This window comes from Gigantopelta aegis, chromosome 13 (assembly GCF_016097555.1).
Source record: "Gigantopelta aegis isolate Gae_Host chromosome 13, Gae_host_genome, whole genome shotgun sequence".
NCBI lineage: Eukaryota > Metazoa > Mollusca > Gastropoda > Neomphalida > Peltospiridae > Gigantopelta > Gigantopelta aegis.
The window spans coordinates 34,037,479-34,060,327 of NC_054711.1; the positions used below are offsets into that span (position 1 = coordinate 34,037,479).

Sequence of the window (22,849 nt, forward strand, 5' to 3'; positions counted from 1 at the left end):
AGGGAATCAGAAAAAAATGGGAGTCAAGCTGCTCATTTCAGAGATCACGGGTAGCATCTATGACTACCCTAGTTCCGCACAAAATTTTAGTACTTTTTTAGACATACCCCATACATGTTTCAAGCACAAAGCTACTTGACACAGTGGTATTAGATGAAATAAAATTGAATACATTTTTTTGCACACACTCACATTTATCACCAATCACAGGACCTGTGGCGTTCACTTCTCTATCAAAAGGGTGCCCCTCGAACATTTATCACCAATCACAGGACCTGTGGCGTTCACTTCTCTATCAAAAGGGTGCCCCTCGAACATTTATCACCAATCACAGGACCTGTGGCGTTCACTTCTCTATCAAAAGGGTGCCCCTCGAACATTTATCCAGCCGGAAGGTATTTGGTTTAGTACTACATATAGAGCTACAGATTAAAATGTTCTTAGGTACAGTTAAACAAATATGTTTTTCCTTTCCCCTTTTTTATCAGCGGCTAATACTGAGGTGTCGTAAGCCAAATCTTCCTTTCTTTGTTTGCTAGTGTGTTTCACGAAAGCATTGCTTCAAAGGCCCGACTGTTGATAATAATAATAATTCTGCATGACAAGTGTTTTCTCTTGGGATTTGACGATGTTGGTTTTCCTTTCCTTGGAACAAATCTTTAATAATGCATCAATGGAGTGAACGGGCGTGAAGTTATATTCAACGTAACATTGCTTAACAAGCGTAAATGTGTCATGTTGCCCCACTGAACGTTTAATGGTTGAATTTCGTGTTTCCCAGCGTGTGTAGGTGTTTCAGACATCGATTGGTTTCCTTCATACTGAAACTAAGTAGCGTGGTGCAGATGTGACAGTAACAGCGACGTGTTGGTTGAAACTAGGTTACGGTTACTAACTGTAACATGTTAGATTAAACTGGGATTGACGTAATAGTTGTGTTATCTTAAATTGGGTTACGGTTAAAAACTGTAACGTGTTACTTTAAACTGGGTTGAAGATACTATCTGTAACATGCTACCTTAAACAGGGTTAAAGTTACAAACTGTAGGGTGTATACTACCAAATCAAATACCATAGACGACAATAGTAACATATGTGGCTAAAACTCCTACCTGCAGCGTATCAATCGACATAAACACCACGGATATAAATACTACCACCCCTCACCCTTAAAGTGAATCAGAAATAATTGGGGGTCAAGCTATGACTACCCTAGTTCCGCACAAAATTCGAGTGTTTTTTTAAAGGTACCCCATACATGTTTCAAGCACAAGGCTACTTGACACAGTGGTACTAGATGAAATAAAATTCCATACATGTATGTTTTGCCCAGATGAATATTTTCACTTCTCTATCAAAAGTTGACCCAGTTGGAAGTTATTTGGTTTACTACTACCTGTAACGTGCTACTTGAAACTGGGTTGAAGATAATACCTGTAACGTGCTACTTTAAACTGGGTTGAAGATAATATCTGTAACGTGCTACTTTAAACTGGGTTGAAGATAATATCTGTAACGTGCTACTTTAAATTGGGTTGAAGATAATATCTATAACGTGCTACTTTAAACTGGGTTGAAGATAATATCTGTAACGTGGTACTTTAAACTGGGTTAAAGATAATATCTGTAACATGCTACTTTAAAATGGGTTGAAGATAATATCTGTAACATGCTACAGTGTACCTTAAATCTGCAATGTGTCAGTTCAAACTACGTTAAAGATAATAATAACTACGTGTTAATTTAAACTGAGTTAGACGTAATAGTTGTAACGTGCTACTTCAACTGGGTTAAAGTTGTTTTGTTTAGTTGGATCCTCCCCCCCCCCCCCCACCCAACGAACAACCGTAAGATCCAATCAAATAATTCGTTCCAATTGCAATCGCAAATATAATGAATAATGATAATAAGAAATAATCGAATATAATGTATATAGGACTTTTAAAACGTCTAGATGGAACTCCTTGGTTTGACTACCTCGATGCTAAAGGTGCTTATATTGAATGTTTTGTAATTTTGTCATATAGTCTTAGAGAGGAAACCCGTCACATTTCTTCATTAACAGCAATGAGACTGGATAGGACATACCACGGTCTTTAATATACCAGTCGTGGTGTACTGGCTGGATGGAAGGAAGGAAGGAAATGGTTTATTTAATGGCGCACTCAACACATTGTATTTACGGTTATGTTTATGGTTAAGGACCACACAGAGGAACCCGCTGTCGCCACTTCATGGGCTACTCTTTTGGATTAGCAGCAAGGGATCTTTTATATGCACTATCCCATAGGCAGGATATCATACACCACAGCCTTTGATGTACCAGTCTTGGTGCAATGGCTGGAGCAAGAAATAGTACTGGCTAGAATGAGAAATAACTCAATGGGCCCACCGACAAACTGGGAGAAACTGGGTCTGTGGGATGGTACACATAAAATATCCCTTACTACTCAGAACGTTGGAGCAGGTTTCCTCTCTACGACTATAGGTTAGAATTGCTAAATGTTTTACATCTAATAGTTGATGGATGTGCTCTATTGGTGTCGTTAAAAATGTTTTATTAACAATAGATAATATTATTTGCACAAACAATATATGTCAAATATTACTACCAAAGCTGCGGCTGTTTTTACTCCGTAAATATCCAGGACAATGCGTAGTACAAGAAAAGTGCACTATAACACGTGGAGATATAGATAGTCCAACAAGTTCTACGGTGGAAAGTAATTAAATAAAGTAATTAAGGATAAAGTAATCAATGGCTAGCTTTCGTTCAGTTCAAGAGCTATGGTGTACGGACATGAGGTGATTCTCGGAGTCGTCGTATCATCTACAAGAAATAAGTTGTATTGATCAGTTCTGGTTCTGCAAGTATACCGACTCCCGCTCCCAAACACACATTCAGTTGATATTTGTATATATCTATTTTGAGACATTTATCAACTGTATTCAACATAATCGCTATGACATAATTTATATAACATACTCTGTCTGATTGTCTTGTTATGACAGAAGTATTGCATAAACAACACTGTGATTGGCGTAATATAAAAAATAGTCCTGTGACTGCCATATTTTGGAAACAACCGTATGACTGGGGTATTAAAATAAACAACACTGTGACTGGCGTATTATATAAACAATCCCGTGACTGGCGTATTATGTAAACAACCCCGTGACTGTCGTACTATATAAACAACCCCGTGACTGTCGTATTATATAAGCATCCCTGTGACTGTCGTATTTTAATAAACAAAGCTGAAATGTGTTGTATTTCTGTTTCAGATTGCGTCGTCGTGGCGACGCCATTCTCCACAGCAAGATGATCTTGTTGCTCGTCGTGCTTCTCAACGTTCTGGACACTCTCCTCGTACTGGGCGAGCTCATCATGGACTTCAAACACATGGGCAGTGAGTACTAGACTGTACCCTTGTCAAACACACACAGTCAGTACTAGACTATACACTTGTCACATGGACAGTTATAGACTACACTTGTCGTATGGTCAGTGAATACTAGACTGTTCACTTGTCACATGGACAGTTATAGACTACATTTGTCACATTAGCAGATATTATTAGACTGTTCACTTATCAGATAGACAGTCAGTACTAGACTGTACACCTGTTACATGAGCGGTTATAGACTGTATAATTGTCTCTTTTGCAGTCAGTACTAGATTGTACGTTTGTCTCATGTGCAAAAGGGTGCAAATCGGGTGTTTAACGATACCTCTACCGCGTCTGCCTTTGTGTTACATTTTAATGTTAAAGTTTCATACAACTTTCACATGGCCCTTCGTAATTAATAAATCACTGAATAAGCGGACCCCATGCAAGAAATAAAAGTATACCAAAAACCAGACAGACGTTAAAAACCCCAGAATCCCCGCAAGGCATGCCGGAATAGTTAATTTGCATATCACAGCTTCATCTGCCTTTATGACGCAGTTGTGTCGTCATCGACTTGAAAGTCATTCATTTCTGAGTTACCGTACAACACTGGAAGTGACTGATACATAGTTTACAATGGACTGAGTGCAGAGCGGTTCGTTTGCAAATGACGGGAATGAATGAATGTTTGACGTTATCCCAGCACAGCAATAAACATCGGCTATTGGGTGTCATAAAAACACTGGCTAGGACGTGGAAAAAAACCCAATGTGCTCACCGACGGGGATTGATCCACGTCCCGCCCATTCAAAAGTAAGATGCAAACGAAACTGCAATTAAAGGGACAGACCCTAGTTTTTAAACACTAAGGCATATTTTTCGCCTAGATCCTAATTTTAACCCGTAAAAATGGACGCTATGTTTGGTTAATTTACAAACCTGTAACAAATTTGGATACAACATAGTGAAACAATAGTCTGTGATGTTGAAATACACTTAAAGATAGACTCAAACGCGACTCCATAGCCGTTACTTCTCAGACGCACGTGCGTTTTAACAAATAGGAAAAATGCTTTTTGTGGTATTAGAAAGACCATGATGAACAGTGTAGCCCAGTGGTAAAGCACTCGCTTGATGCGCGGTCGGTTTGGGATCGATCCCCGTCTGTGGGCTCATTGGGCTATTTGTCGCTCCAGCCAGTGCACACGACTGATACATCAAATGCAGTGGTATGTGCTATCCTGTCTGTGGGATGGTGCATATAAAAGATCCCTTGCTGCTAATTTCGAAAAGAGTAGTCCATGAAGTGGCGACAGCGGGTTTTCCCCATCAATATCTGTGTGGTCCTTCACCATATGTCCGACGCCATATAACCGTAAATAAAATGTGTTGAGTGCGTCGTTAAATAAAACATTTCCTTCCTTCCAGGATGACCAGAAACTTGGCGAGTCATCTACTCGCCGACAAGATTGGGCGGTCTAGTATAAATCCAGCTTTAGTGGTCTTACACCTACCGATTGAGTCGGTACCTGGCTGTGAACCCTGTACCTATCAGCCGTATGTAGACAAAGTTTCTCGCTCTATATACAACAAAAAGTCTAAGTTTGACGCCAAATAGCTTTATATTGATCATATTCGAATCCGCCGATAACACATATTTGGCTTATTCACCACTAATACACACACTACAGGAAGGAACCCGTCAGCACCTACGTACTTAACAGGAACAGTGTTGAAAGGGGTTGCTGTCGGGTAGTGTGTGTATTAGTAGTTACTATGTAAACTATTTTTTATCGGCGAACTCGAAAATGATCAATGCAATTAATTTCAATTTTCGTGCTTATATCCAATTAAGGTTCAAACACGTTGTCCTGGGCACACACCTCAGATATCTGGGCTCTCTGTCCAGGACAGTGGGTTAGTTGTTAGTTGTTACTTGGTTAGTGTGAGAGACGAGGGCGTAGTGGCTACCCATTGAGCCTTTAAGAACTCGCTCTGGGTGGGAGCCGGTACCGGGCTGCGAACCCTGTACCTACCAACCTGTAATCCAAGGCCGGTGATTAATGTAAAGGTATTTAAAATGTGTGTTGTATTAGAGCGTGCATCTTTGTCTTCCGTATAGAAGTCAGCCATTCCATGTATTCGCTGTAGCGTAATCTCTGACTGAGATAGCGACCAGGCCCCGTGCTTATAAAACTTAAGTCTAGACTTTAACGTCATGGCAACGCCATTCAAATAGCATTACGTTAAAGTCTGGACTTTATTAAAGTCTAGACTTTAAGTTTAATAAGCACGTGGCCATATCATAACCGTACAAATGTCCGTCTAGCTCTCGAACGGCAGAGTACACGGGCTAGTGGGGTGGGGTAATTGAACGGCAGAGTACACGGGCTAGTGGGGTGGGGTAATTGAACGCTAGTTGAATGTGGTGGGGGTAAGGGACTGTAATCGTGGGGAGAATTGGAAAGAAAGAAAAAGAAATGTTTTATTTAAATACGCACTCAACACATGTTAATTACGGTTATACAACGTCGAACATAATATGGTTAAGGACCACACAGATAATTAGAGAGGAAACCCGCTGCTGTCATGCATTGCTCTAGTCTTTTTATATGCACCATCCCACAACCAGGACAGCACATACCATGGCCTTTGTTACACCAGTAGTCTGGTTAGGAGAACAAGCAATCGTGGTATATTTTTAAACTAGTTTTCGCAACAAACGCTAGTTGAATATGATGTGATAGCAGACGAAGGCACCAGTCTAACTGTTCTCGAGCGCTCGCTCGACTGGTTTTTGCACCAAACGAGAGTTGAATGTGATGTGATAGCCGACGATGGTACTAGTCTAACTATTCACGAGCACTCGCTAGACTATTTTTTTTAACCAAACGCTAGTTGAATATGATGTGACAGCAGACGATGGTACCCGTCTTAAATGTTCACGAGCGTTCACTAGACTGGATTTTGCGTCAGAACGCTAGTTGAATGTGATAGCTGACGAAGGTACCAGTCTAACTGTTCTAGCACAGGCTTCCTGAACGCATCACTGGCTGACTCGCGGTCGGTCTAGGATCGATCCCCATCGGTGGAACAATTGGGCTATTTCTCGTTCTAGCCAGTGTTGCACAACTGGTGTAACGAGAAATAGCTCAATGGGCCCACCGACGGGGATCGATCCCAGACCGGAGGTGTCATTAAACAAATAATCCTTTCCTTTCCGAAATGCGAGTCATGTCACGATTCGTGGAAGCGACAGATAATTCTGTGTTATGTATTTCAATAAGCATGACAGAGTTATAGCCCTTAATTTGAGTCTGCTACATTATTCCATATTTAGAAGACGGATTACATACATAATATCGTTGTGAAATATTCAGTAAAGTGTTAAAAAATCAGATCTAAAAAAAAAGTTTGTTTTGTTTAACGACACCACTAGAGCACATTGGTTTATTAATTATCGGCTATTGGATGTCAAACATTTGGTAATTTTGACATATAGTCTTTGAGAGGAAACCTGCTAGATTGTTCCTATTAGTAGCAATGGATCTTTTATATGCACCATCCTACAGACAGGATAGCACATGCCACGGCCTTTGATATACCAGTCGTGGTGCACTGGCTGGAACGAGAAATAACCCAATGGGCCCACCGACGGAGATCAATCCCAGACCGACCGTGCATCAAGCGAGCGTTTTGCCACTGTGATACGTCCCACCCCAATTGTTAGCTAATACGGTCATTATATCTTAGCAAACCACACGCTCCCAAACCTCACTCCGACCGGTATATACTTGGAGTATCTGAAGGGGGCGACATAATGTAGGAGTAATCCCCGACGGTGGGCCTAATGGGCTATTTCTCGTTCCAGCCAGTGCGCCACGACTGTTATATCAAATTTAAAGATCGGGATATGTGTTATTCTTTCTGTGGGAATGTGCATTTAAAAGACCCCTTGCTACCGATGGAAAAGCTAGCGGGTTTTCTCTCTAAAGCTAGGTTCAGACGGTCAACTTTCAACACGAATTTGGCCATCTCAACGGCTGCGTTGTAATCCTACATCACTTACGACGGAGTTGGCAGGCTGACCCTAGCATAAGACTATATATGTCAGAATTACCAAATGTTTGACACCCAGTAGCAGATGGCTAATATATTAATGTTCTCTAGTGCTGTCGTTAAGCAAAACAAAGTTTTAACTTTTAGTAGCTTACGTTCAACAGAAAAAAACCCAAAAATATCGGACATTATCCCGGATCCCATAAAATTTGTAACGGATGCATATCGACGCAGAAACTCTTCGACAAACTGCACGTTGATTAGGTTTCAGCTTTCCCCGATCTGTCAGCAATCCGAGAATTCTATCTGCAACTGTTTTTATGGCAGCCAAATTTGACCGCTCTATACTGTGCTTGTTTTTCAGATGTTATATCAAGTCATGCTGATCTCTCAGAAGAATTCCTTGTCAAAATGTCGCACATATATCCTTCTCAAGTGGATGGAATAACTGTTATCGATATCGACAAACTCTTTGACAAAATTATTCATGCGCGTATACTCTGGAACAAAACTAATCTAGAAGATTCCGGTATTTGCAATGTGACGCCACAATCGGGGGACAGAGTGGAAAGATCAGCTGATATATTTTACCCCAATGAAACGTCGCCGCAGGAAAATATTACCCACCACGAGGCTGGTTACACGTTGGAGGTGAAGTTAGCTCACGGGTTTCACTATGCAAGCGTTAGTATCCTGGCAGTTCTGGTTGTAGAGGTAAGTGATAATCTAGACCAGTGCTTCTTTTGTTCGCCAGTATATCGTGTGGTCATCCCCCACAACGACAACCCTATTGAATATATAATTATTAAAAAAGGTTCGCGACTGTAACTGATATTTCACACCCATTATTATACGGATATTTGCCACCTTCGTAGATCAAATAATTTTTAAAATAGCAACATTTTCAAAATTGTAAGTAAATAGCGAAGTGTCCCACACCCCTTCCCAAATAAAACCACAAAAACCACCCACCCCCACCAAATAGCACTACAAAAAACAACGACAACAAACAAACACAAAAACAACCCGATAAACCTTCTGATTATAGAATTTAAAAGTAGCTTTTGTAGCACACACCCAATACAATATGGATATTTGCCACCATCAGTTTAGGCACATTGGCAAATTATTGTTAAAATAGCAACAGATTAAAAACTGCAAGCAAAAAAAAAATGCGATGCCGAAAGCTAACTGAAAACTTTATCTACCCTTGTTTACTAGAAAATGTGGTCAATGTGCCTTAAGGCCTGTATAAGACGGATAAGGCGCGTGCATGCGTCCCCCGCTATACATTACTTTCAATGAGAGCGTCTACACTGGATACGGCACGTGCATGCGATCCCCGCTATACATTACTTTCAATGAGAGCGTCTACACTGGATACGGCGCGTGCATGCGGTCCCCGCTATACATTACTTTCAATGAGAGCGTCTACACTGGATACGGCACGTGCGTGCGATCCCCGCTATACATTACTTTCAATGAAAGCGTCTACACTGGAAACGGCGCGTGCGTGCGGTCCCCGCTATACATTACTTTCAATGAGAGCGTCTACACTGGTTACGGCACGTGCATGCGATCCCCGCTATACATTACTTTCAATGAGAGTGTCTACACTGGATACGGCGCGTGCATGCGGTCCCCGCTATACATTACTTTCAATGAGAGCGTCTACACTGGATACGGCACGTGCGTGCGGTCCCCGCTATACATTACTTTCAATGAGAGCGTCTACACTGGATACGGCACGTGCGTGAGGTCCCCGCTATACATTACTTTCAATGAGAGCGTCTAGACTGGATACGGCACGTGCATGCGGTTCCCTGCTATACATTACTTTCAATGAGAGCGTCTACACTGGATGCGGGCGTCTGCAAAACGCTTGCGGCCAGCCACAATGAAACACTTTTATTTCATTTAATTTCAACTTATATCCAAGTATGATTCCAACACGCAGTCCTGGGCACACACATCAGCTATCTGGGCTGTCAGTGAGTTAGTTGTTAGTTGATTAGTGAGAGAGACGAGGGTGTAGTGGTCTCACACCTAACCATTGAGTCTTTAAAACTCGCTCTAGATGGGAGCCGGTACCGGGCTGCGAACTCTGTACCTACCAGCCTTAGCCATGAAGCCACTATTTTTATTTCAATTTATTTTCGTTCCAATTAAGGTTCAAGCACGCTGTCCTGGGAACACACCTCAGCTATCTGGGCTGTCTGTCCAGGACAGTGGGTTAGTTGTTACTTGGTTAGTGGTTAGTGGGAGAGAAGAGGGTCGTTAAAACTTGCTCTAGGTGGGAGCCGGTACCGGGCTGTGAACCCTGTGCCCACCAGCCTTATGTCCGATGGCTTAATGACGACACCACCGAGGCTGTTAGCAATGCAGTAATCTTTCGTGGTTTACATACCCAAGTATGTCAGACGCGACAGTCAGATCTCGCGCATGCGCAGCAACTAGTCCATATGAACCTTTACTCATAGCCGTCAAATGTTTCTTTCCATGAGGAAGTCTTAAGTCGGACCCCCAATCTTATCGGAGGTCGGACTCGGGATGGGCGCCGCGTGTTCGAAACCCTAGTGGTATATGAGTACGTCAAGCTATGTATGAGGAAATCAATTTTCCGATCTCATCCATTTTTTCTTTTATTTTGTTCTTTAGTTCATCCTCATTAAATACTGCTATGCCGTAAACAAAGGGAAATAAATAAGTAGCTTTTGGCGTCACGAATTTATTTTCACTTAAAAGTTGCTATTTTATCAATATTTGACAAAAATCTTTACGGTAATAAGAGTGAAATATTGAAACTACAGACCCCATACCTAGAAGACAATTCTATATTAAAGGGACATTCCTGAGTTTGCTGCATTGTAAGATGTTTCCGACTTATAAAATAGTTCTACGATTAAACTTCCAGATTAAATATAGTTTCTTGTTTAGAATGCCAGTGTCTGTATATTCAATGTGTTTCTGGTCGTCTTAATATTTGTAAGAAGCCCAAATTGGATTTTGTCTTTAAATAATTTCGTACGCACGAGTTTTTATTTTTTTTAAGGAAATAAGATGAAATTTAACCTAGTACAAATATTAGAACTATCAGAAACATGTTTAATATACAGCCACTAATATTTTATGCACAAAAATATATTTGATATGTAATTACAGTTGTTAAAACGTCTTTGTTAGTCGATAACATCTGAAAAAGTGCAGCAAACTCAGGAATGTCCCTTTAAGTAGGGTTATCGGTGGGGTTTTTTTTTTTTGGGGGGGGGGGGGGCACCAGATATTTGTTTTTGCATGTTTTTGTTTTGTTTGTTGTTGTTTCGTTGAGTGGGTGGGTGTTTTTTTTTTGTTCTTGGGGGGTGGGGGAGGGGGTTAAAAAAGTATTTCTTTCTCTCATTCTCTTTCTTTTCTTTTTTTCTTTCTTTCTTTCTTTCTTTTTTCTTTTTTTTTTTTCTTTTTTCTTTTTTCTTTTCTCTTTCTTTCTTTCTTTTTTTTTCTTTCTTTCCCTTTCTTCTTACAATCATATTTTTATTCCCGTAACGGTCCAATCGGAGGGGACTATAGATTTCATCTCCATCCTTCTATCTGTTTGTCCGTCTGACGTCTGTCCAACATATAGTTTTCTGGATGTTTCGTTTTCACAATTGCCTCAATATACTGAGATAAACTTTTGTGTATTACCTTATCATGTACAGTTTATCAGATTAAGTTTGACTTAAGCTGGCTCACACATTCATTCATCTTTCTCATCTATCACCCTCTGCCTATCATTTTCATTATCTTAATATAAAAAATCTTTCCAATTTCTCCCACAATTTCAATCTGTTTCGACCCTTTCTGTCAGTTTCCTCCGACTCTGTCTTCTGAGCTGTCCACACCTTCGCCTACCTGTCTCAACTTCCTCCACGGGTGCAGTCTCTGTGCATTTCCCTGCATCCACCTGGCATCCCCGTCCTCTGCCGCTAAGAAAACTGTTCTGACCCACGGTGCATAGTAGGTGGTTACAAGTGCCTCTTAACAATGCCAGACGTAACTACTGAACACTCACCGAAGTGGTCAGACTAAGTCCACAGCTAAAAGCTGATGGGGAATGGCAGGTGTGTGGCACAGATAGCCACAAGAGACAAGCACCTGTCGCGGTTGGAGAGACAAGGACTGGGATGTGGAGGTGGACAGCGAGTTGCCAGATCGAGAAGAAATGAGATGGAATTCAAAGGAAAGAAAGGAAAGGGGGCAGTGGGATAAAAAAAAAAAAAAAAAAAAAAAGTTTGACTTCCATATCGATTTACTAATTTTTGAACTTAGGAGATATAGGTTGGGTCTGATACGGGAAATGTATTGCTATAACAGTAATCTCAGAATGCTTGTTACTATTATTATCATTATTATTTTGTTGTCTTTGCTTCTTCTTTGTTATTGTTTTCTTTGTTATTTTCTTTGTCACTGTATGTACCTCTGACCAGGGCCGTAGCTAGCGCGGGGGGGGGGGGGGGGGGGGGGGGGCAAGGACAAGACTAAATAAAAAGATAAAATTATAGAAACATAGAAAATTATCTTCTTAACCGTTTGAGGAGTTTAATTAACTACTCAGTTGCCCCCCCCCCCCCCCCCCCCCCCCCCCCCCCCCCCCCCCCCCCCCCGAAAAAACAAATCCTACCTACGGCTGACGTCGATGTGCGTGTCTGTGCTGTATGTATATTTGTCGGTCGTCATAGACTTTGATCGCAATGACAAAACGCCGTATGTTATATTTTACAGACTGCTCTGAAAATAATATGCGCAGGAAAACACTTCTTCCACAGCCGAATGCAGGTACAGTTTATACTGTTTAGTTTACATTGAACAATTTATGCTGCAGTTTACTTTACACTGTTTATTTTACACTGTTTATTTTATACTAATCATTTTAAATTATACCGTATGTTTTATACTGTTTATTTAAATAAAGTTATATATATATATATATATATATCTATCTATATCTATATCTATATCTATATCTATATATATATCTATATATATATCTATATATATCTATGTATGTATGTATGTATGTATGTACGTCTGTCTGTGTGTGTGTGTGTGTGTGTGTGTGTGTGTGTGTGTGTGTGTGTGTGTGTGTGTGTGTGTATGTGTGTGTGTGTATAATATTTATCACATAATATCTTACATTTTCAGTGCAATCAAAGTATGTGATATTTTTCGAATCACATACTTTATGAATTTGATAACTTTGCAAATTATATGTAAATTAATCGAGGTCACGGCACTAGGTTTATTGACATTTAAGCAAATGTACTGGGTGACACTCCATAATTGACGTATGCATTCATAGTCATGAAATAAAAATCATTCAATAGCAATTTTACACTGAACGCTGTCCAACGTTCAGAAAACAAAAAAACGTTACGCACTAATTTATTTTTGTGTAAGAACATCTAAAATGACGATGATATTATTCGAGTTTGACGTCATTTCCATTCAAAAAGACACCGCGCCACATATCCTTACATCATTTGAATATCTAGTAATAGCGGACTGGAATTAAAGTTGCGTGTACACTTTACAAAAAAACGTTGTATTAAGATTGAGATTATATGATAAAGAGATTATTACCCTCGTGTGTTTCGGTATCGTCAGTATCATATAATAGGAATAAAAATAATGTATTATGCTCGCCAGAGGCTCGAAAAATACCGATTAATATAGATATTTTGCATATTAAGAAACACGAGTAGCGAATTCTATTTATCCTATAACGCTTCTAAAATATTTTAATTCAATTTTCAGTAAATCACAGCCCTAAAGTCGCCGTCATTAGTAATATGACATCATCAGAATTAGCACAAATTAGGTTGACGTCACGCATTTTAACTAAATCTTTGAAAACGTTACGTTCAGGTACACAGGTCTTGTTGGCTTGTAAGCAAATGACCCATCCACAGCAACACATAACCTAGAGACCTTGTAAATTTGCATACCATTATTAACCGGGCTACTACACTGAATTATCACATGGGTTTATGACATGGATATCATGAGTAAGTTATATATATATATATATATATATATATATATATATATATATATATATATATATATATATATACATATATATATATATATTTATTACCCATATGGGCACACATAACCGGGGAAATAAAAATCATAATTTCTCAGTGAGAAATTATGATGCATTGGTCTATTCGGGTATTTGATTGGGTGCTTTAGGGGACTTCGACCAATGGACGGGCACGTACTAAACCAGATGCGACATATATCGACCTTGACCGAGCAATAGCAGTAGTAGTAATTTCTGATCATTACCGAGATAAAAAAAAACTCACAAATCATAGTGCCCGAAAAACCATGATACAAACTCTTACTGACGCAAACATCCATCCAAATCAGATCATTCAAGTCTCAGGACATCGCAACTTACAATCCATCAATGCGTATGCTCGAATTTCCGAACAACAACACAAGAAATCAACAGCATACTTGTTGATCCGACATGTACACGTTCTTCGACATTAAAATCTTCAGCAACTGAAACAAATTTCAATCAGACCAGAAATACGAATAATGTGGTAGATTGGACATCTCATCACCATGCAGTCCAAACTCTTTTTTCGGGTCCCATTTATGGTGGCGTTTTTAACATAAACATTGGTAATTCGGGAACAAGGTCGCCAACTATTCACCACGCGTCTTCTGACAACACAGCTAAACGTCGACGTATTATTATTGATTCTTCTTCCGATGAAAATTAAAATGTTCATATTCTTCACACAAACGGTACTTGTTTAGATTCAGCTGTTTTCTCTGTTTAATTGTTGTTTTCCAATGACTATTGTTTGCCGCCAAATAACGATGCAGCGTTCTCGACAGACTTGCCCTAAATAACTTGTTGAATGGACATGTACTGTTATCTAAACATTTTAATTGTCATTTCTATATTCGTTTTACAATGTCAATAAAATTTAATTTTTATCAACAATATATTTGTTTTTTAATATGTATAACTTGACAAATAAATGTATTTTATAAGGAACAACTTTCGAACGCGGATGAAAGTAAATGAGTGCGCACATAGTTTGCGCTTCGTTATAGTTTGTTTCTAAATAATATGCACATAGAACAATTTATGGTGGGGCACAATAAACATCCAGGCTTGGGTAATAAATAGAATATCAAACTCGCTACTATGTATTATCAAGTTTAAGTCCCTCGTGAAATAAGTTTCCTTTGTCACTCGCTAAAGCTCGTGACAAAGGAAACTTATTTCACGAGGGACTTAAACTTGATAATACATAGTAGCGAGTTTAATATCCTCTCTCTCTCTCTCTCTCTCTCTCTCTCTCTCTCTCTCTCTCTCTCTCTCTCTCTCTCTCTCTCTCTCTCTCTCTCTCTATATATATATATATATATATATATATATATGTATGGTGTTGGCTGCCCGCTCTATTTGCGACTAGTTCATTTCAATTTTAAAAGTATTATTCTAATTGTAAATTGTGTTACTATGATACATTAAAACGAATATTATTTTTAATTTCTCTTCTAATTCAAATTGTATATTCCATAGCCTTATTATCCCACCGACCCGCCTGTCTTGGACGCATCCACTGAGGAATTTCGGAGAATGTGCCCAATACAGTCGTGCTTGAACCTTCAGCGGATTAAACACTAGTCAAATGGTTGATTGCTTGAATTGGCCTTTAACTCTATAATTAATAAAATTAAAATTAATATAAAAAACATATTATTACGTTTAAAACCTATTCCAACACAAACAAAAACAAAATTGAAGAAAAAAGGTTCTTTACAGATTACCATAAAATTATATAGATTAAATTGTATCTATAATACAGGGGTGAATACAACATGCTAGAACAGCCAATGTATGCAGTTTCACCTGCATTGTCACTGATATAATCGGTAAAGCAAGCACACGCATATTAAAGGTGAAACTGCTCATGATATAATGTGGCTGTTCCAGCCCATGGTGCTATTTCTCGTGCCAGCCAGTACTCCACAACTCGTGTTACAAAGGCCGTGGTATATATTATCTTGTCTGTGGAATGGTGCATATAAAAGATCCATTGTTGCTAATCGAAAAGTGTAGCAAATGAAGTGGCTCCTTAACCATATGCCCGACGCCATATAACCGTAAATAAAATGTGTTGAGTGCGTCGTTAAATAAAACATTTCCTTTTTTGGCTGTTCCATCAGTTGCCTTCATACCTGTAGTTGATAGTCTGATCCTAACATAAAATTACCAAATGTTTGGCCAACTTTGTGCTGGCAATTGGTAGTGTGATGCTGGCATTTACATGTCAATTCATCGGTTCCTTTTCGATGCAAACGGACTATAACAACAGATTTTAAAAACATTTTTTCCAGGTTTTTGACGCTGTTGTCATAACGGTGTCTTTCACCATTGACCTCGTCTTCATCAAAGGACTGATGGGGATGGAGGCGACGAATTTTATGATCGTGTTAGCCTTTCTTTTACCGTGGAGGGTAATCCGAGTCGTCAACAGTAAGTAGTGGGCTCACGTTTGGCAGGGGCGAAGTCAAGGGGAGGTCGCGTCCCTTGAGATGACAGGTCGATTTTTTGTGATGACTCATATTGCAATATGTGGATAGCTTACTCATTTTCGAATCTGTGCTGAAATATAGATGGTTCGTGTTCGCATATTCACACAGGACCCCCCAAAAAAAAACACACAAAAAAAAACAACACAAAAAACCCCCCACAAAAAAACACAAAAAAACACAAACAAAACAACAACAACAACAAACAAACGAAAAAACAAAAAACCCACAAAAAACCCCACCAAACACACATCCCCCACAAACCCCCCCCCCCAAAAAAAAACAAAAAACAAATAGCAACAACACAAAAAACACACAAAAAACAACGAAACAAAATAAAAACAACAAAAAAACAACAAAAACAAAAAACCCCAACCCAAAAGCAAACTCGCACCAAATAAACACCACATCCTCAAAACAGCACCCTTCCTCCCCCCCCCCCCCCAACAAACAAACAAACGAAACAAAACCAACCCCAAAAGGCACCCACCGCCATTAAAAAAAATATCGTCGGTAATATGACAACATTCCTTTAAAATAAAGTTTTAAGAATAGATAATTTAATTTTTAATCATTGTTTACAGGTTGATTTTAATTGTTTGTAGGGCGGGGCGTAGCCCAGTGGTAAAGCCCGGTCGCTTTAAGATCGATCCCTGTCGGTGGGCCCATTGGGCTATTTCTCGCTCTAGCCAGTGCACCACAACTGGTATATCAAAGGCCGTGGTATGTGTTATCCTGTGTGCGGGATGGTGCATACAAAAGATCCCTTGCTACTAACAGAAAAAGTAGAAGGTTTTCTCTCTAAGATTATGTAAAAAATTACCATATTTTTAACATGCAATAGCCGATGTTAATAAATCAATGTGCTCTAGTGGTGTCGATAAAACAAACAAGCAAACACAAATTAATCGTTCGTTTCCAGGTTTGATCGTGGCTACAAAACCACCTCAGGACAGCACCCGGCCCCATTGTTGTTTTTATCGTCGGTGATATGAAAAAAAAAAGAGTAAAGTTTGTTTTATTTAACGACGCCACTAGAGCACATTGATTTTTTATCTTATCATCGGCTATTGGACGTCAAACATATGGTCATTCTGACACTGTTTTTTTAGAGGAAAACCGCTGTCGCCTACTCTTTTACGACAGGCAGCAAGGGATCTTTTATTTGCGCTTCCCACAGCCAGGATAGCACAAGCCATGGCCTTTGTTGAACCAGTTATGGATCACTGGTCGGTGCAAGTGGTTTACACCTACCCATTGAGCCTCAGGGTTTGGAGTCGGTATCTGGATTAAAAATCCCATGCCTGGACTGGGATATGAACCCAGTATCTACCAGCCTGTAGACCGATGGCCTAACCACGACGTCACCGAGGCCGGTCGGTGATATGATACCATGCCTTTAAAATGACGTTGCAAGAAAATATAATTTTTATGACGTCTTTACAGGTTGATTTTAATCGTTTGCAGGTTTGATCGTGGCTGTGATAGACAAAGAAAGGTTTCAGATGAAATTACTTTACAAACAGAAGAAGAAAGTCGACAAACACTATGCAGACTCGCAAGAAAAGAATTCCTTACTACAGGTTAATAGAATTGTTGTTATTTACATAACAGGGGCAGATCGGGAGGGGGTAAGGGCCTCCCTGTAAATTTTGCGACAGTTATAATTTTATTATATATTAATTTTCATATTCCCTCCGAACCTCCCCCAAAGTTACCTTGGCATTCCGCCTCGTGTCATTGGCCCCCATCCCCTAAATGGATTTTCTGGACCCGCCACTGTATAAGGTAAGTTAGTTTTGACAGATACATAACCAGGAACGAGTGACATCTGTTGCTGTTTTTGGTTTGGTTTTGGGTTTTGTTGTCTTTTGGGTTTGGTGTTTTCTTATTTTTATTTTGTTCTGTTCATTTTGTCTTTTTGTGTGTGTGTGTGTGTGTGTGTTTCTCTCGTTTGTTTAGGTGGGGTGTTTTTTTTGCCTTATATCATTGTTGTTTTGTGCTTTTTTAATAGTGACATTCTCCAACAGTTTTACGCAGGACTCGAAATTCGTGTTGTGAAATGGGAACAATCTCTGCGGCTCACAGTTTAATCTGGAAACAAATGCAAGAGTGAGAAGCAGATCTTAATCACTTGTATTAACATAAAACTTTGTTCTCAATTCATGTAAACTAATGCTAGCTGTCAGACTGTCAACTGTCACGACGAAGTTGGCCAAGTCGACGGTTGAATTTTAATTTCCCCAACCGCCGACTTACGACGGGTGCGCTCAGGTCAGGGCAGGTCAGGTCAGGTCAGAGTGTTTAACGTGCACATTCAGAACAAGCTGTTTTAGCGCACGCTTGTCCTGGGCAGAGGTCCTCGGCCGGCTCCTCCGTCCAGGACAGGAACGGGGTGGGATGGGTTGGAGAGGGGACCGCCTCCACTGGCAGGTGCAAGGGAGCACCAGCAGTCCGACCGGGCCCGGTAACAGGCGGAGGGTGGTATGGTGCTATGGAATTTGGAAAGTCCCGTGGGATTAAGCAAAAGTGAACGGGTTCGCATTTTTTTGTGAAGGAAATTAGGCGCAATTTTGAACGGTCCATCAAAAATTAAAGATAGGGAGCTACATATAGTTTTGGAAGATTAGTATGCCGAGAGTAGCTCGTTAAGTGGACCTAGATGGCGTTGAGTTGTCTCCCTAGGTTGCCCATAGGGGCCTTAAAAGGGTCAGATCTGTTCAGATCGTGGCATGACAACCCAGGGGACACTCGTAGCAATTCGATCAGGTTAACAGCTAATGGGTTATACGAGCACAAAGTTGGCCAACTTTCTGCTCTGACGACTTCTACGACTGTCCAATTGGTAGTCTGAGCGCTCTTACAACTCGATTTTTATCATATATAACTCCTACGACCGCATAATCTGAACACACCAGTCGTAAGTTGGGAGCTGGAGAAATTACAACGAAACCGTTGATTTGGTCAACTTCATCGTGGCAGTTGACTGTCTAAGCCTAGACTAAAGTAGGCCCCAATCGAGAAAGCGTTAGGGACAAACGATTGGCTGAACTTATCCGATCTTGTTGTGTCTAATTTTAGAACAAAATTGACGCCCTGCGAGCGTTGTGTAAAGAGCGAAGAATATCAACGAATAACATTTCAATATTCTTGTGTCTAATTTTAGAAAGAAATTGACGCGCTGCGAGCGTTGTGTAAAGAACGAGGAATAGAAATCGATAACATTTTACCAGGTGCAGGTAAGATATTTTAATTTCCTTTTTGTCCTCTACCGGTGGAGCCGGAGGGGACTGTAGGTTTCATGTCTGTCATTCTGTGTGTCCGTCCTACCGGTGGAGCCGGAGGGGACTGTAGATTTCATCTCTGTCATTCTGTGTGTCCGTCCTACCGGTGGAGCCGGAGGGGACTGTAGGTTTCATGTCTGTCATTCTGTGTGTCCGTCCTACCGGTGGAGCCGGAGGGGACTGTAGGTTTCATGTCTGTCATTCTGTGTGTCCGTCCTACCGGTGGAGCCGGAGGGGACTGTAGGTTTCATCTCTGTCATTCTGTGTGTCCGTCCTACCGGTGGAGCCGGAGGGGACTGTAGGTTTCATGTCTGTCATTCTGTGTGTCCGTCCTACCGGTGGAGCCGGAGGGGACTGTAGGTTTCATGTCTGTCATTCTGTGTGTCCGTCCTACCGGTGGAGCCGGAGGGGACTGTAGGTTTCATCTCTGTCATTCTGTGTGTCCGTCCTACCGGTGGAGCCGGAGGGGACTGTAGGTTTCATGTCTGTCATTCTGTGTGTCCGTCCTACCGGTGGAGCCGGAGGGGACTGTAGGTTTCATGTCTGTCATTCTGTGTGTCCGTCCTACCGGTGGAGCCGGAGGGGACTGTAGGTTTCATCTCTGTCATTCTGTGTGTCCGTCCTACCGGTGGAGCCGGAGGGGACTGTAGGTTTCATGTCTGTCATTCTGTGTGTCCGTCCGTCTGTCCTACGTATAGTTTTCCGAATGTTTATTTTCACAATGCCTTGTGATATTGAGCTGACATTTTGGGTATAGCTTTACCATATACTGTCGCAGATCATATCAATCTGATTAAAATTAGCTCTACTGGTCTACCAGTAGATCTATAAATAACAATTTAAATATCGACCAATTACACTTCGCTTTTTATAGCGGGCGCATACAAATTCTAAAAATATGCAATAGGCGAACTTGTTGGTCTATTTTAACATAAAAAAAAACAGAAGGAAAAGTGCAGTAATAAACTCTGAATTGTATACTAGTATAAACAGATTTTATGGCTATACCATCACATTTTTTTTCGTCTTGAAACGAATTTTATATAACATTTTACATTGAGATTAGTTTCCGGCATACTTCGAAATTCACTCGAATCATTTCGTATACCCTAGGCATAATCCCGAATGTTTTCAAATTCTTTTCAAATCACTGGCATGATTTTGCAAGTAAGGTTTTGATTGGTCGAATGAAAGGTCAACTGGACATGAGCTAATTTTAATTAGATTGAGATCATGTATGACTTCGGTGTCAATGTACCTATTTTGTAACAGAGTTATAGCCCTTGAAGTTAGGAGATACGAAAATGTGTGTTCCGCATGTTTTGGTTCCATAGAGCCTTGAGATATTGGGCTGACATTTTGTGTATAGTTTTACCATGTACTATTACAGTTCAAGTTTGACTTTCATGTCGATTTACCCACATTTGAAAGAGTTATGACCCTTAAAGTTAGGAAATAGAGAACATTTCTTTTAGGGACCATTTTTCTTCAGTGCCTCAAGATCCTGAGATGAAGTTTTCTATATAGCTTTATTATGTTATGTTACAGATCAAGTTCGACTTTCATGTCGACATACCCAGTTTGTCGGCTGGATTTAGTGCAATCGGGTGAATGCGCGCTCGAGGTGCTTGATCGAACCACCTCGGTGAATCCATTCAACTGATTGGGTTTTTTCTTGTTCTGACCAGTGCGCCACAACTGGACAAAGGCCGTGGTATGTGCTTTCCTGTCTGTGGGAAAGTGCATATAAAAGATCCCTGGAATAAACGTCATGTTAAAGCCTGGGTAACATCGACTACAATGTTGGATTTACGATATTGCGTCCAAAACAGGGTGTTTTGTTGTTTTGTTGTTGGGGGGGGGGGGGGGGGGGGGGGCATATAAATACATTTATTTATGATCCATTATACGTTTATGATTTAAATACTGAACTATTATGAAGTCCAGCTTATGGCAAAACAAAAAGGTTTGTATATGAAGAAGGAAATGTTTTATTTAATGACGCACTCAACACATTTCATTTACGGTTATATGGCGTCGGACATATGGTTAAGGACCACACATATATTTAGGGAGGAAAACCGCTGTCGCCACTTCATGGGTTACTCTTTTCGATTAGCAGCAAGGGATCTTTTATATGCACCATCCCGTAGACAGGATAGCACATACCACGGCCTTTGATGTACCAGTCGTGATCGATCCCAAACCGCCTTACCACTGGGCTACATCTCTCCCCAAAATGTTTGTATATAGACTGGATGCGGTGCGTGTGTGCGGTCCAGCTAGATATATCTAAATACATTAGTTTCAATGAGATGCGTGCGTCTGAAAAAATAACGCGGCAGCCGCAATAAACCAATTGTGTGTGGTGTATATGTCGAAAACGCCAGCCGCACGCATGCGCCGCATCCAGTCTATATGAACCTGTAACTGTTAATTTCCAGGTCATTCACAACCGAGCGGCGGAGCCATTCATGCCCTGGGGAGGTTCGCTAGAAGGACTGCCGACTCGCTGACCCCCGCCCTCCACAACGGGGCCAAGCGGTCGCCCTCTCCGCGCAAAAAGAACGGAATGCCTTGGTCGTGTTCCGTCGAAGAGCCCACGATGACGTCAACGACGAACGATCTCAGTCGCTACAGCAACAGCACGCCGAACCTGCCAATCATAATTGAGAAAAACATGGATAAAAACGAGTCGGACACCAGATTGTGATAGTCAAAATTAAGATCTTACTGTCCCGTTGATGTAATCTGATAAAAACCCATGTCACCCATGTGTCCAGCATTACAAGCTTCGGCATGTGACAGAAACTGGCGTGGATGGGTGGAACAGTTACATATTAAATAACCTTTCAATTGTGGGTGGAAGCAATTCATAACTTTCAGAATTGGAGGGCCAGTGACACCCCCCCCCCCCCCCCCCCACACACACACACACTCCATTGCCGCTTTTGCCAACAATCATTTAAGTGTAAATTTAGCTATTAAATGAAGTGTTAAATAAACATTATGTAATATTGTCGCCACGTATGTCGGGTAGTTCAAACACAACGATAACCCTACTGACTATGGAACTGTATAAAAAATAAAAAAATAAAAGGAAATGTAAATTTGATATTTAACATACTTTACTATATGGATTTTTGTCACCTTCAGTGAAACATTTAGGCCAATAGGTCACATTTTATTAAAATAGCGATAGATTCTAAATTAAAGTAAAGTAAAACAAATTTCATTTTCATTTCATTTTCAACTTATTTTCTTGCTTATATCCAATTAAGGTTCAAGCACGCTGTCCTGGGCATACACCTCAGCTATCTGGCCAGTCTGTCCAGGACAGTGGGTTAGTTGTTAATAAGAAATAAGAGGGTGTAGTGGTCTTACACCTACCCATTGAGTCGTTAAATATCGCTCTGGGTGGAAGCCGGTACCGGGATGCGAACCCTGTATCTACCAGCCTTATGTTCAATGACTTAACCACAACACCATCGAGGCCGGTGTAAAACAAATACG

The 22,849-nt window shown here is 40.6% G+C and overlaps 1 protein-coding gene across 4 annotated transcripts in view; it reads left to right on the forward strand.

The window, feature by feature from the left end:
• The window catches only part of LOC121387839, a 112,416-nt gene extending 89,834 nt beyond the window's left edge, over positions 1–22,582 (forward strand). For all 4 annotated transcript variants that reach the window (XM_041519067.1, XM_041519066.1, XM_041519065.1 and 1 more), the window contains exons 3-9: positions 3,286–3,410; positions 7,816–8,165; positions 12,210–12,263; positions 15,858–15,996; positions 17,520–17,635; positions 19,219–19,291; positions 21,781–22,582. In XM_041519067.1, the coding sequence (XP_041375001.1) occupies positions 3,286–3,410; positions 7,816–8,165; positions 12,210–12,263; positions 15,858–15,996; positions 17,520–17,635; positions 19,219–19,291; positions 21,781–22,049 (1,126 nt within the window). In that variant the 3' untranslated portion in view covers positions 22,050–22,582. The remainder of the gene's footprint in view (positions 1–3,285; positions 3,411–7,815; positions 8,166–12,209; positions 12,264–15,857; positions 15,997–17,519; positions 17,636–19,218; positions 19,292–21,780) is intronic.
• The last annotated feature ends 267 nt before the right edge of the window (positions 22,583–22,849 follow it).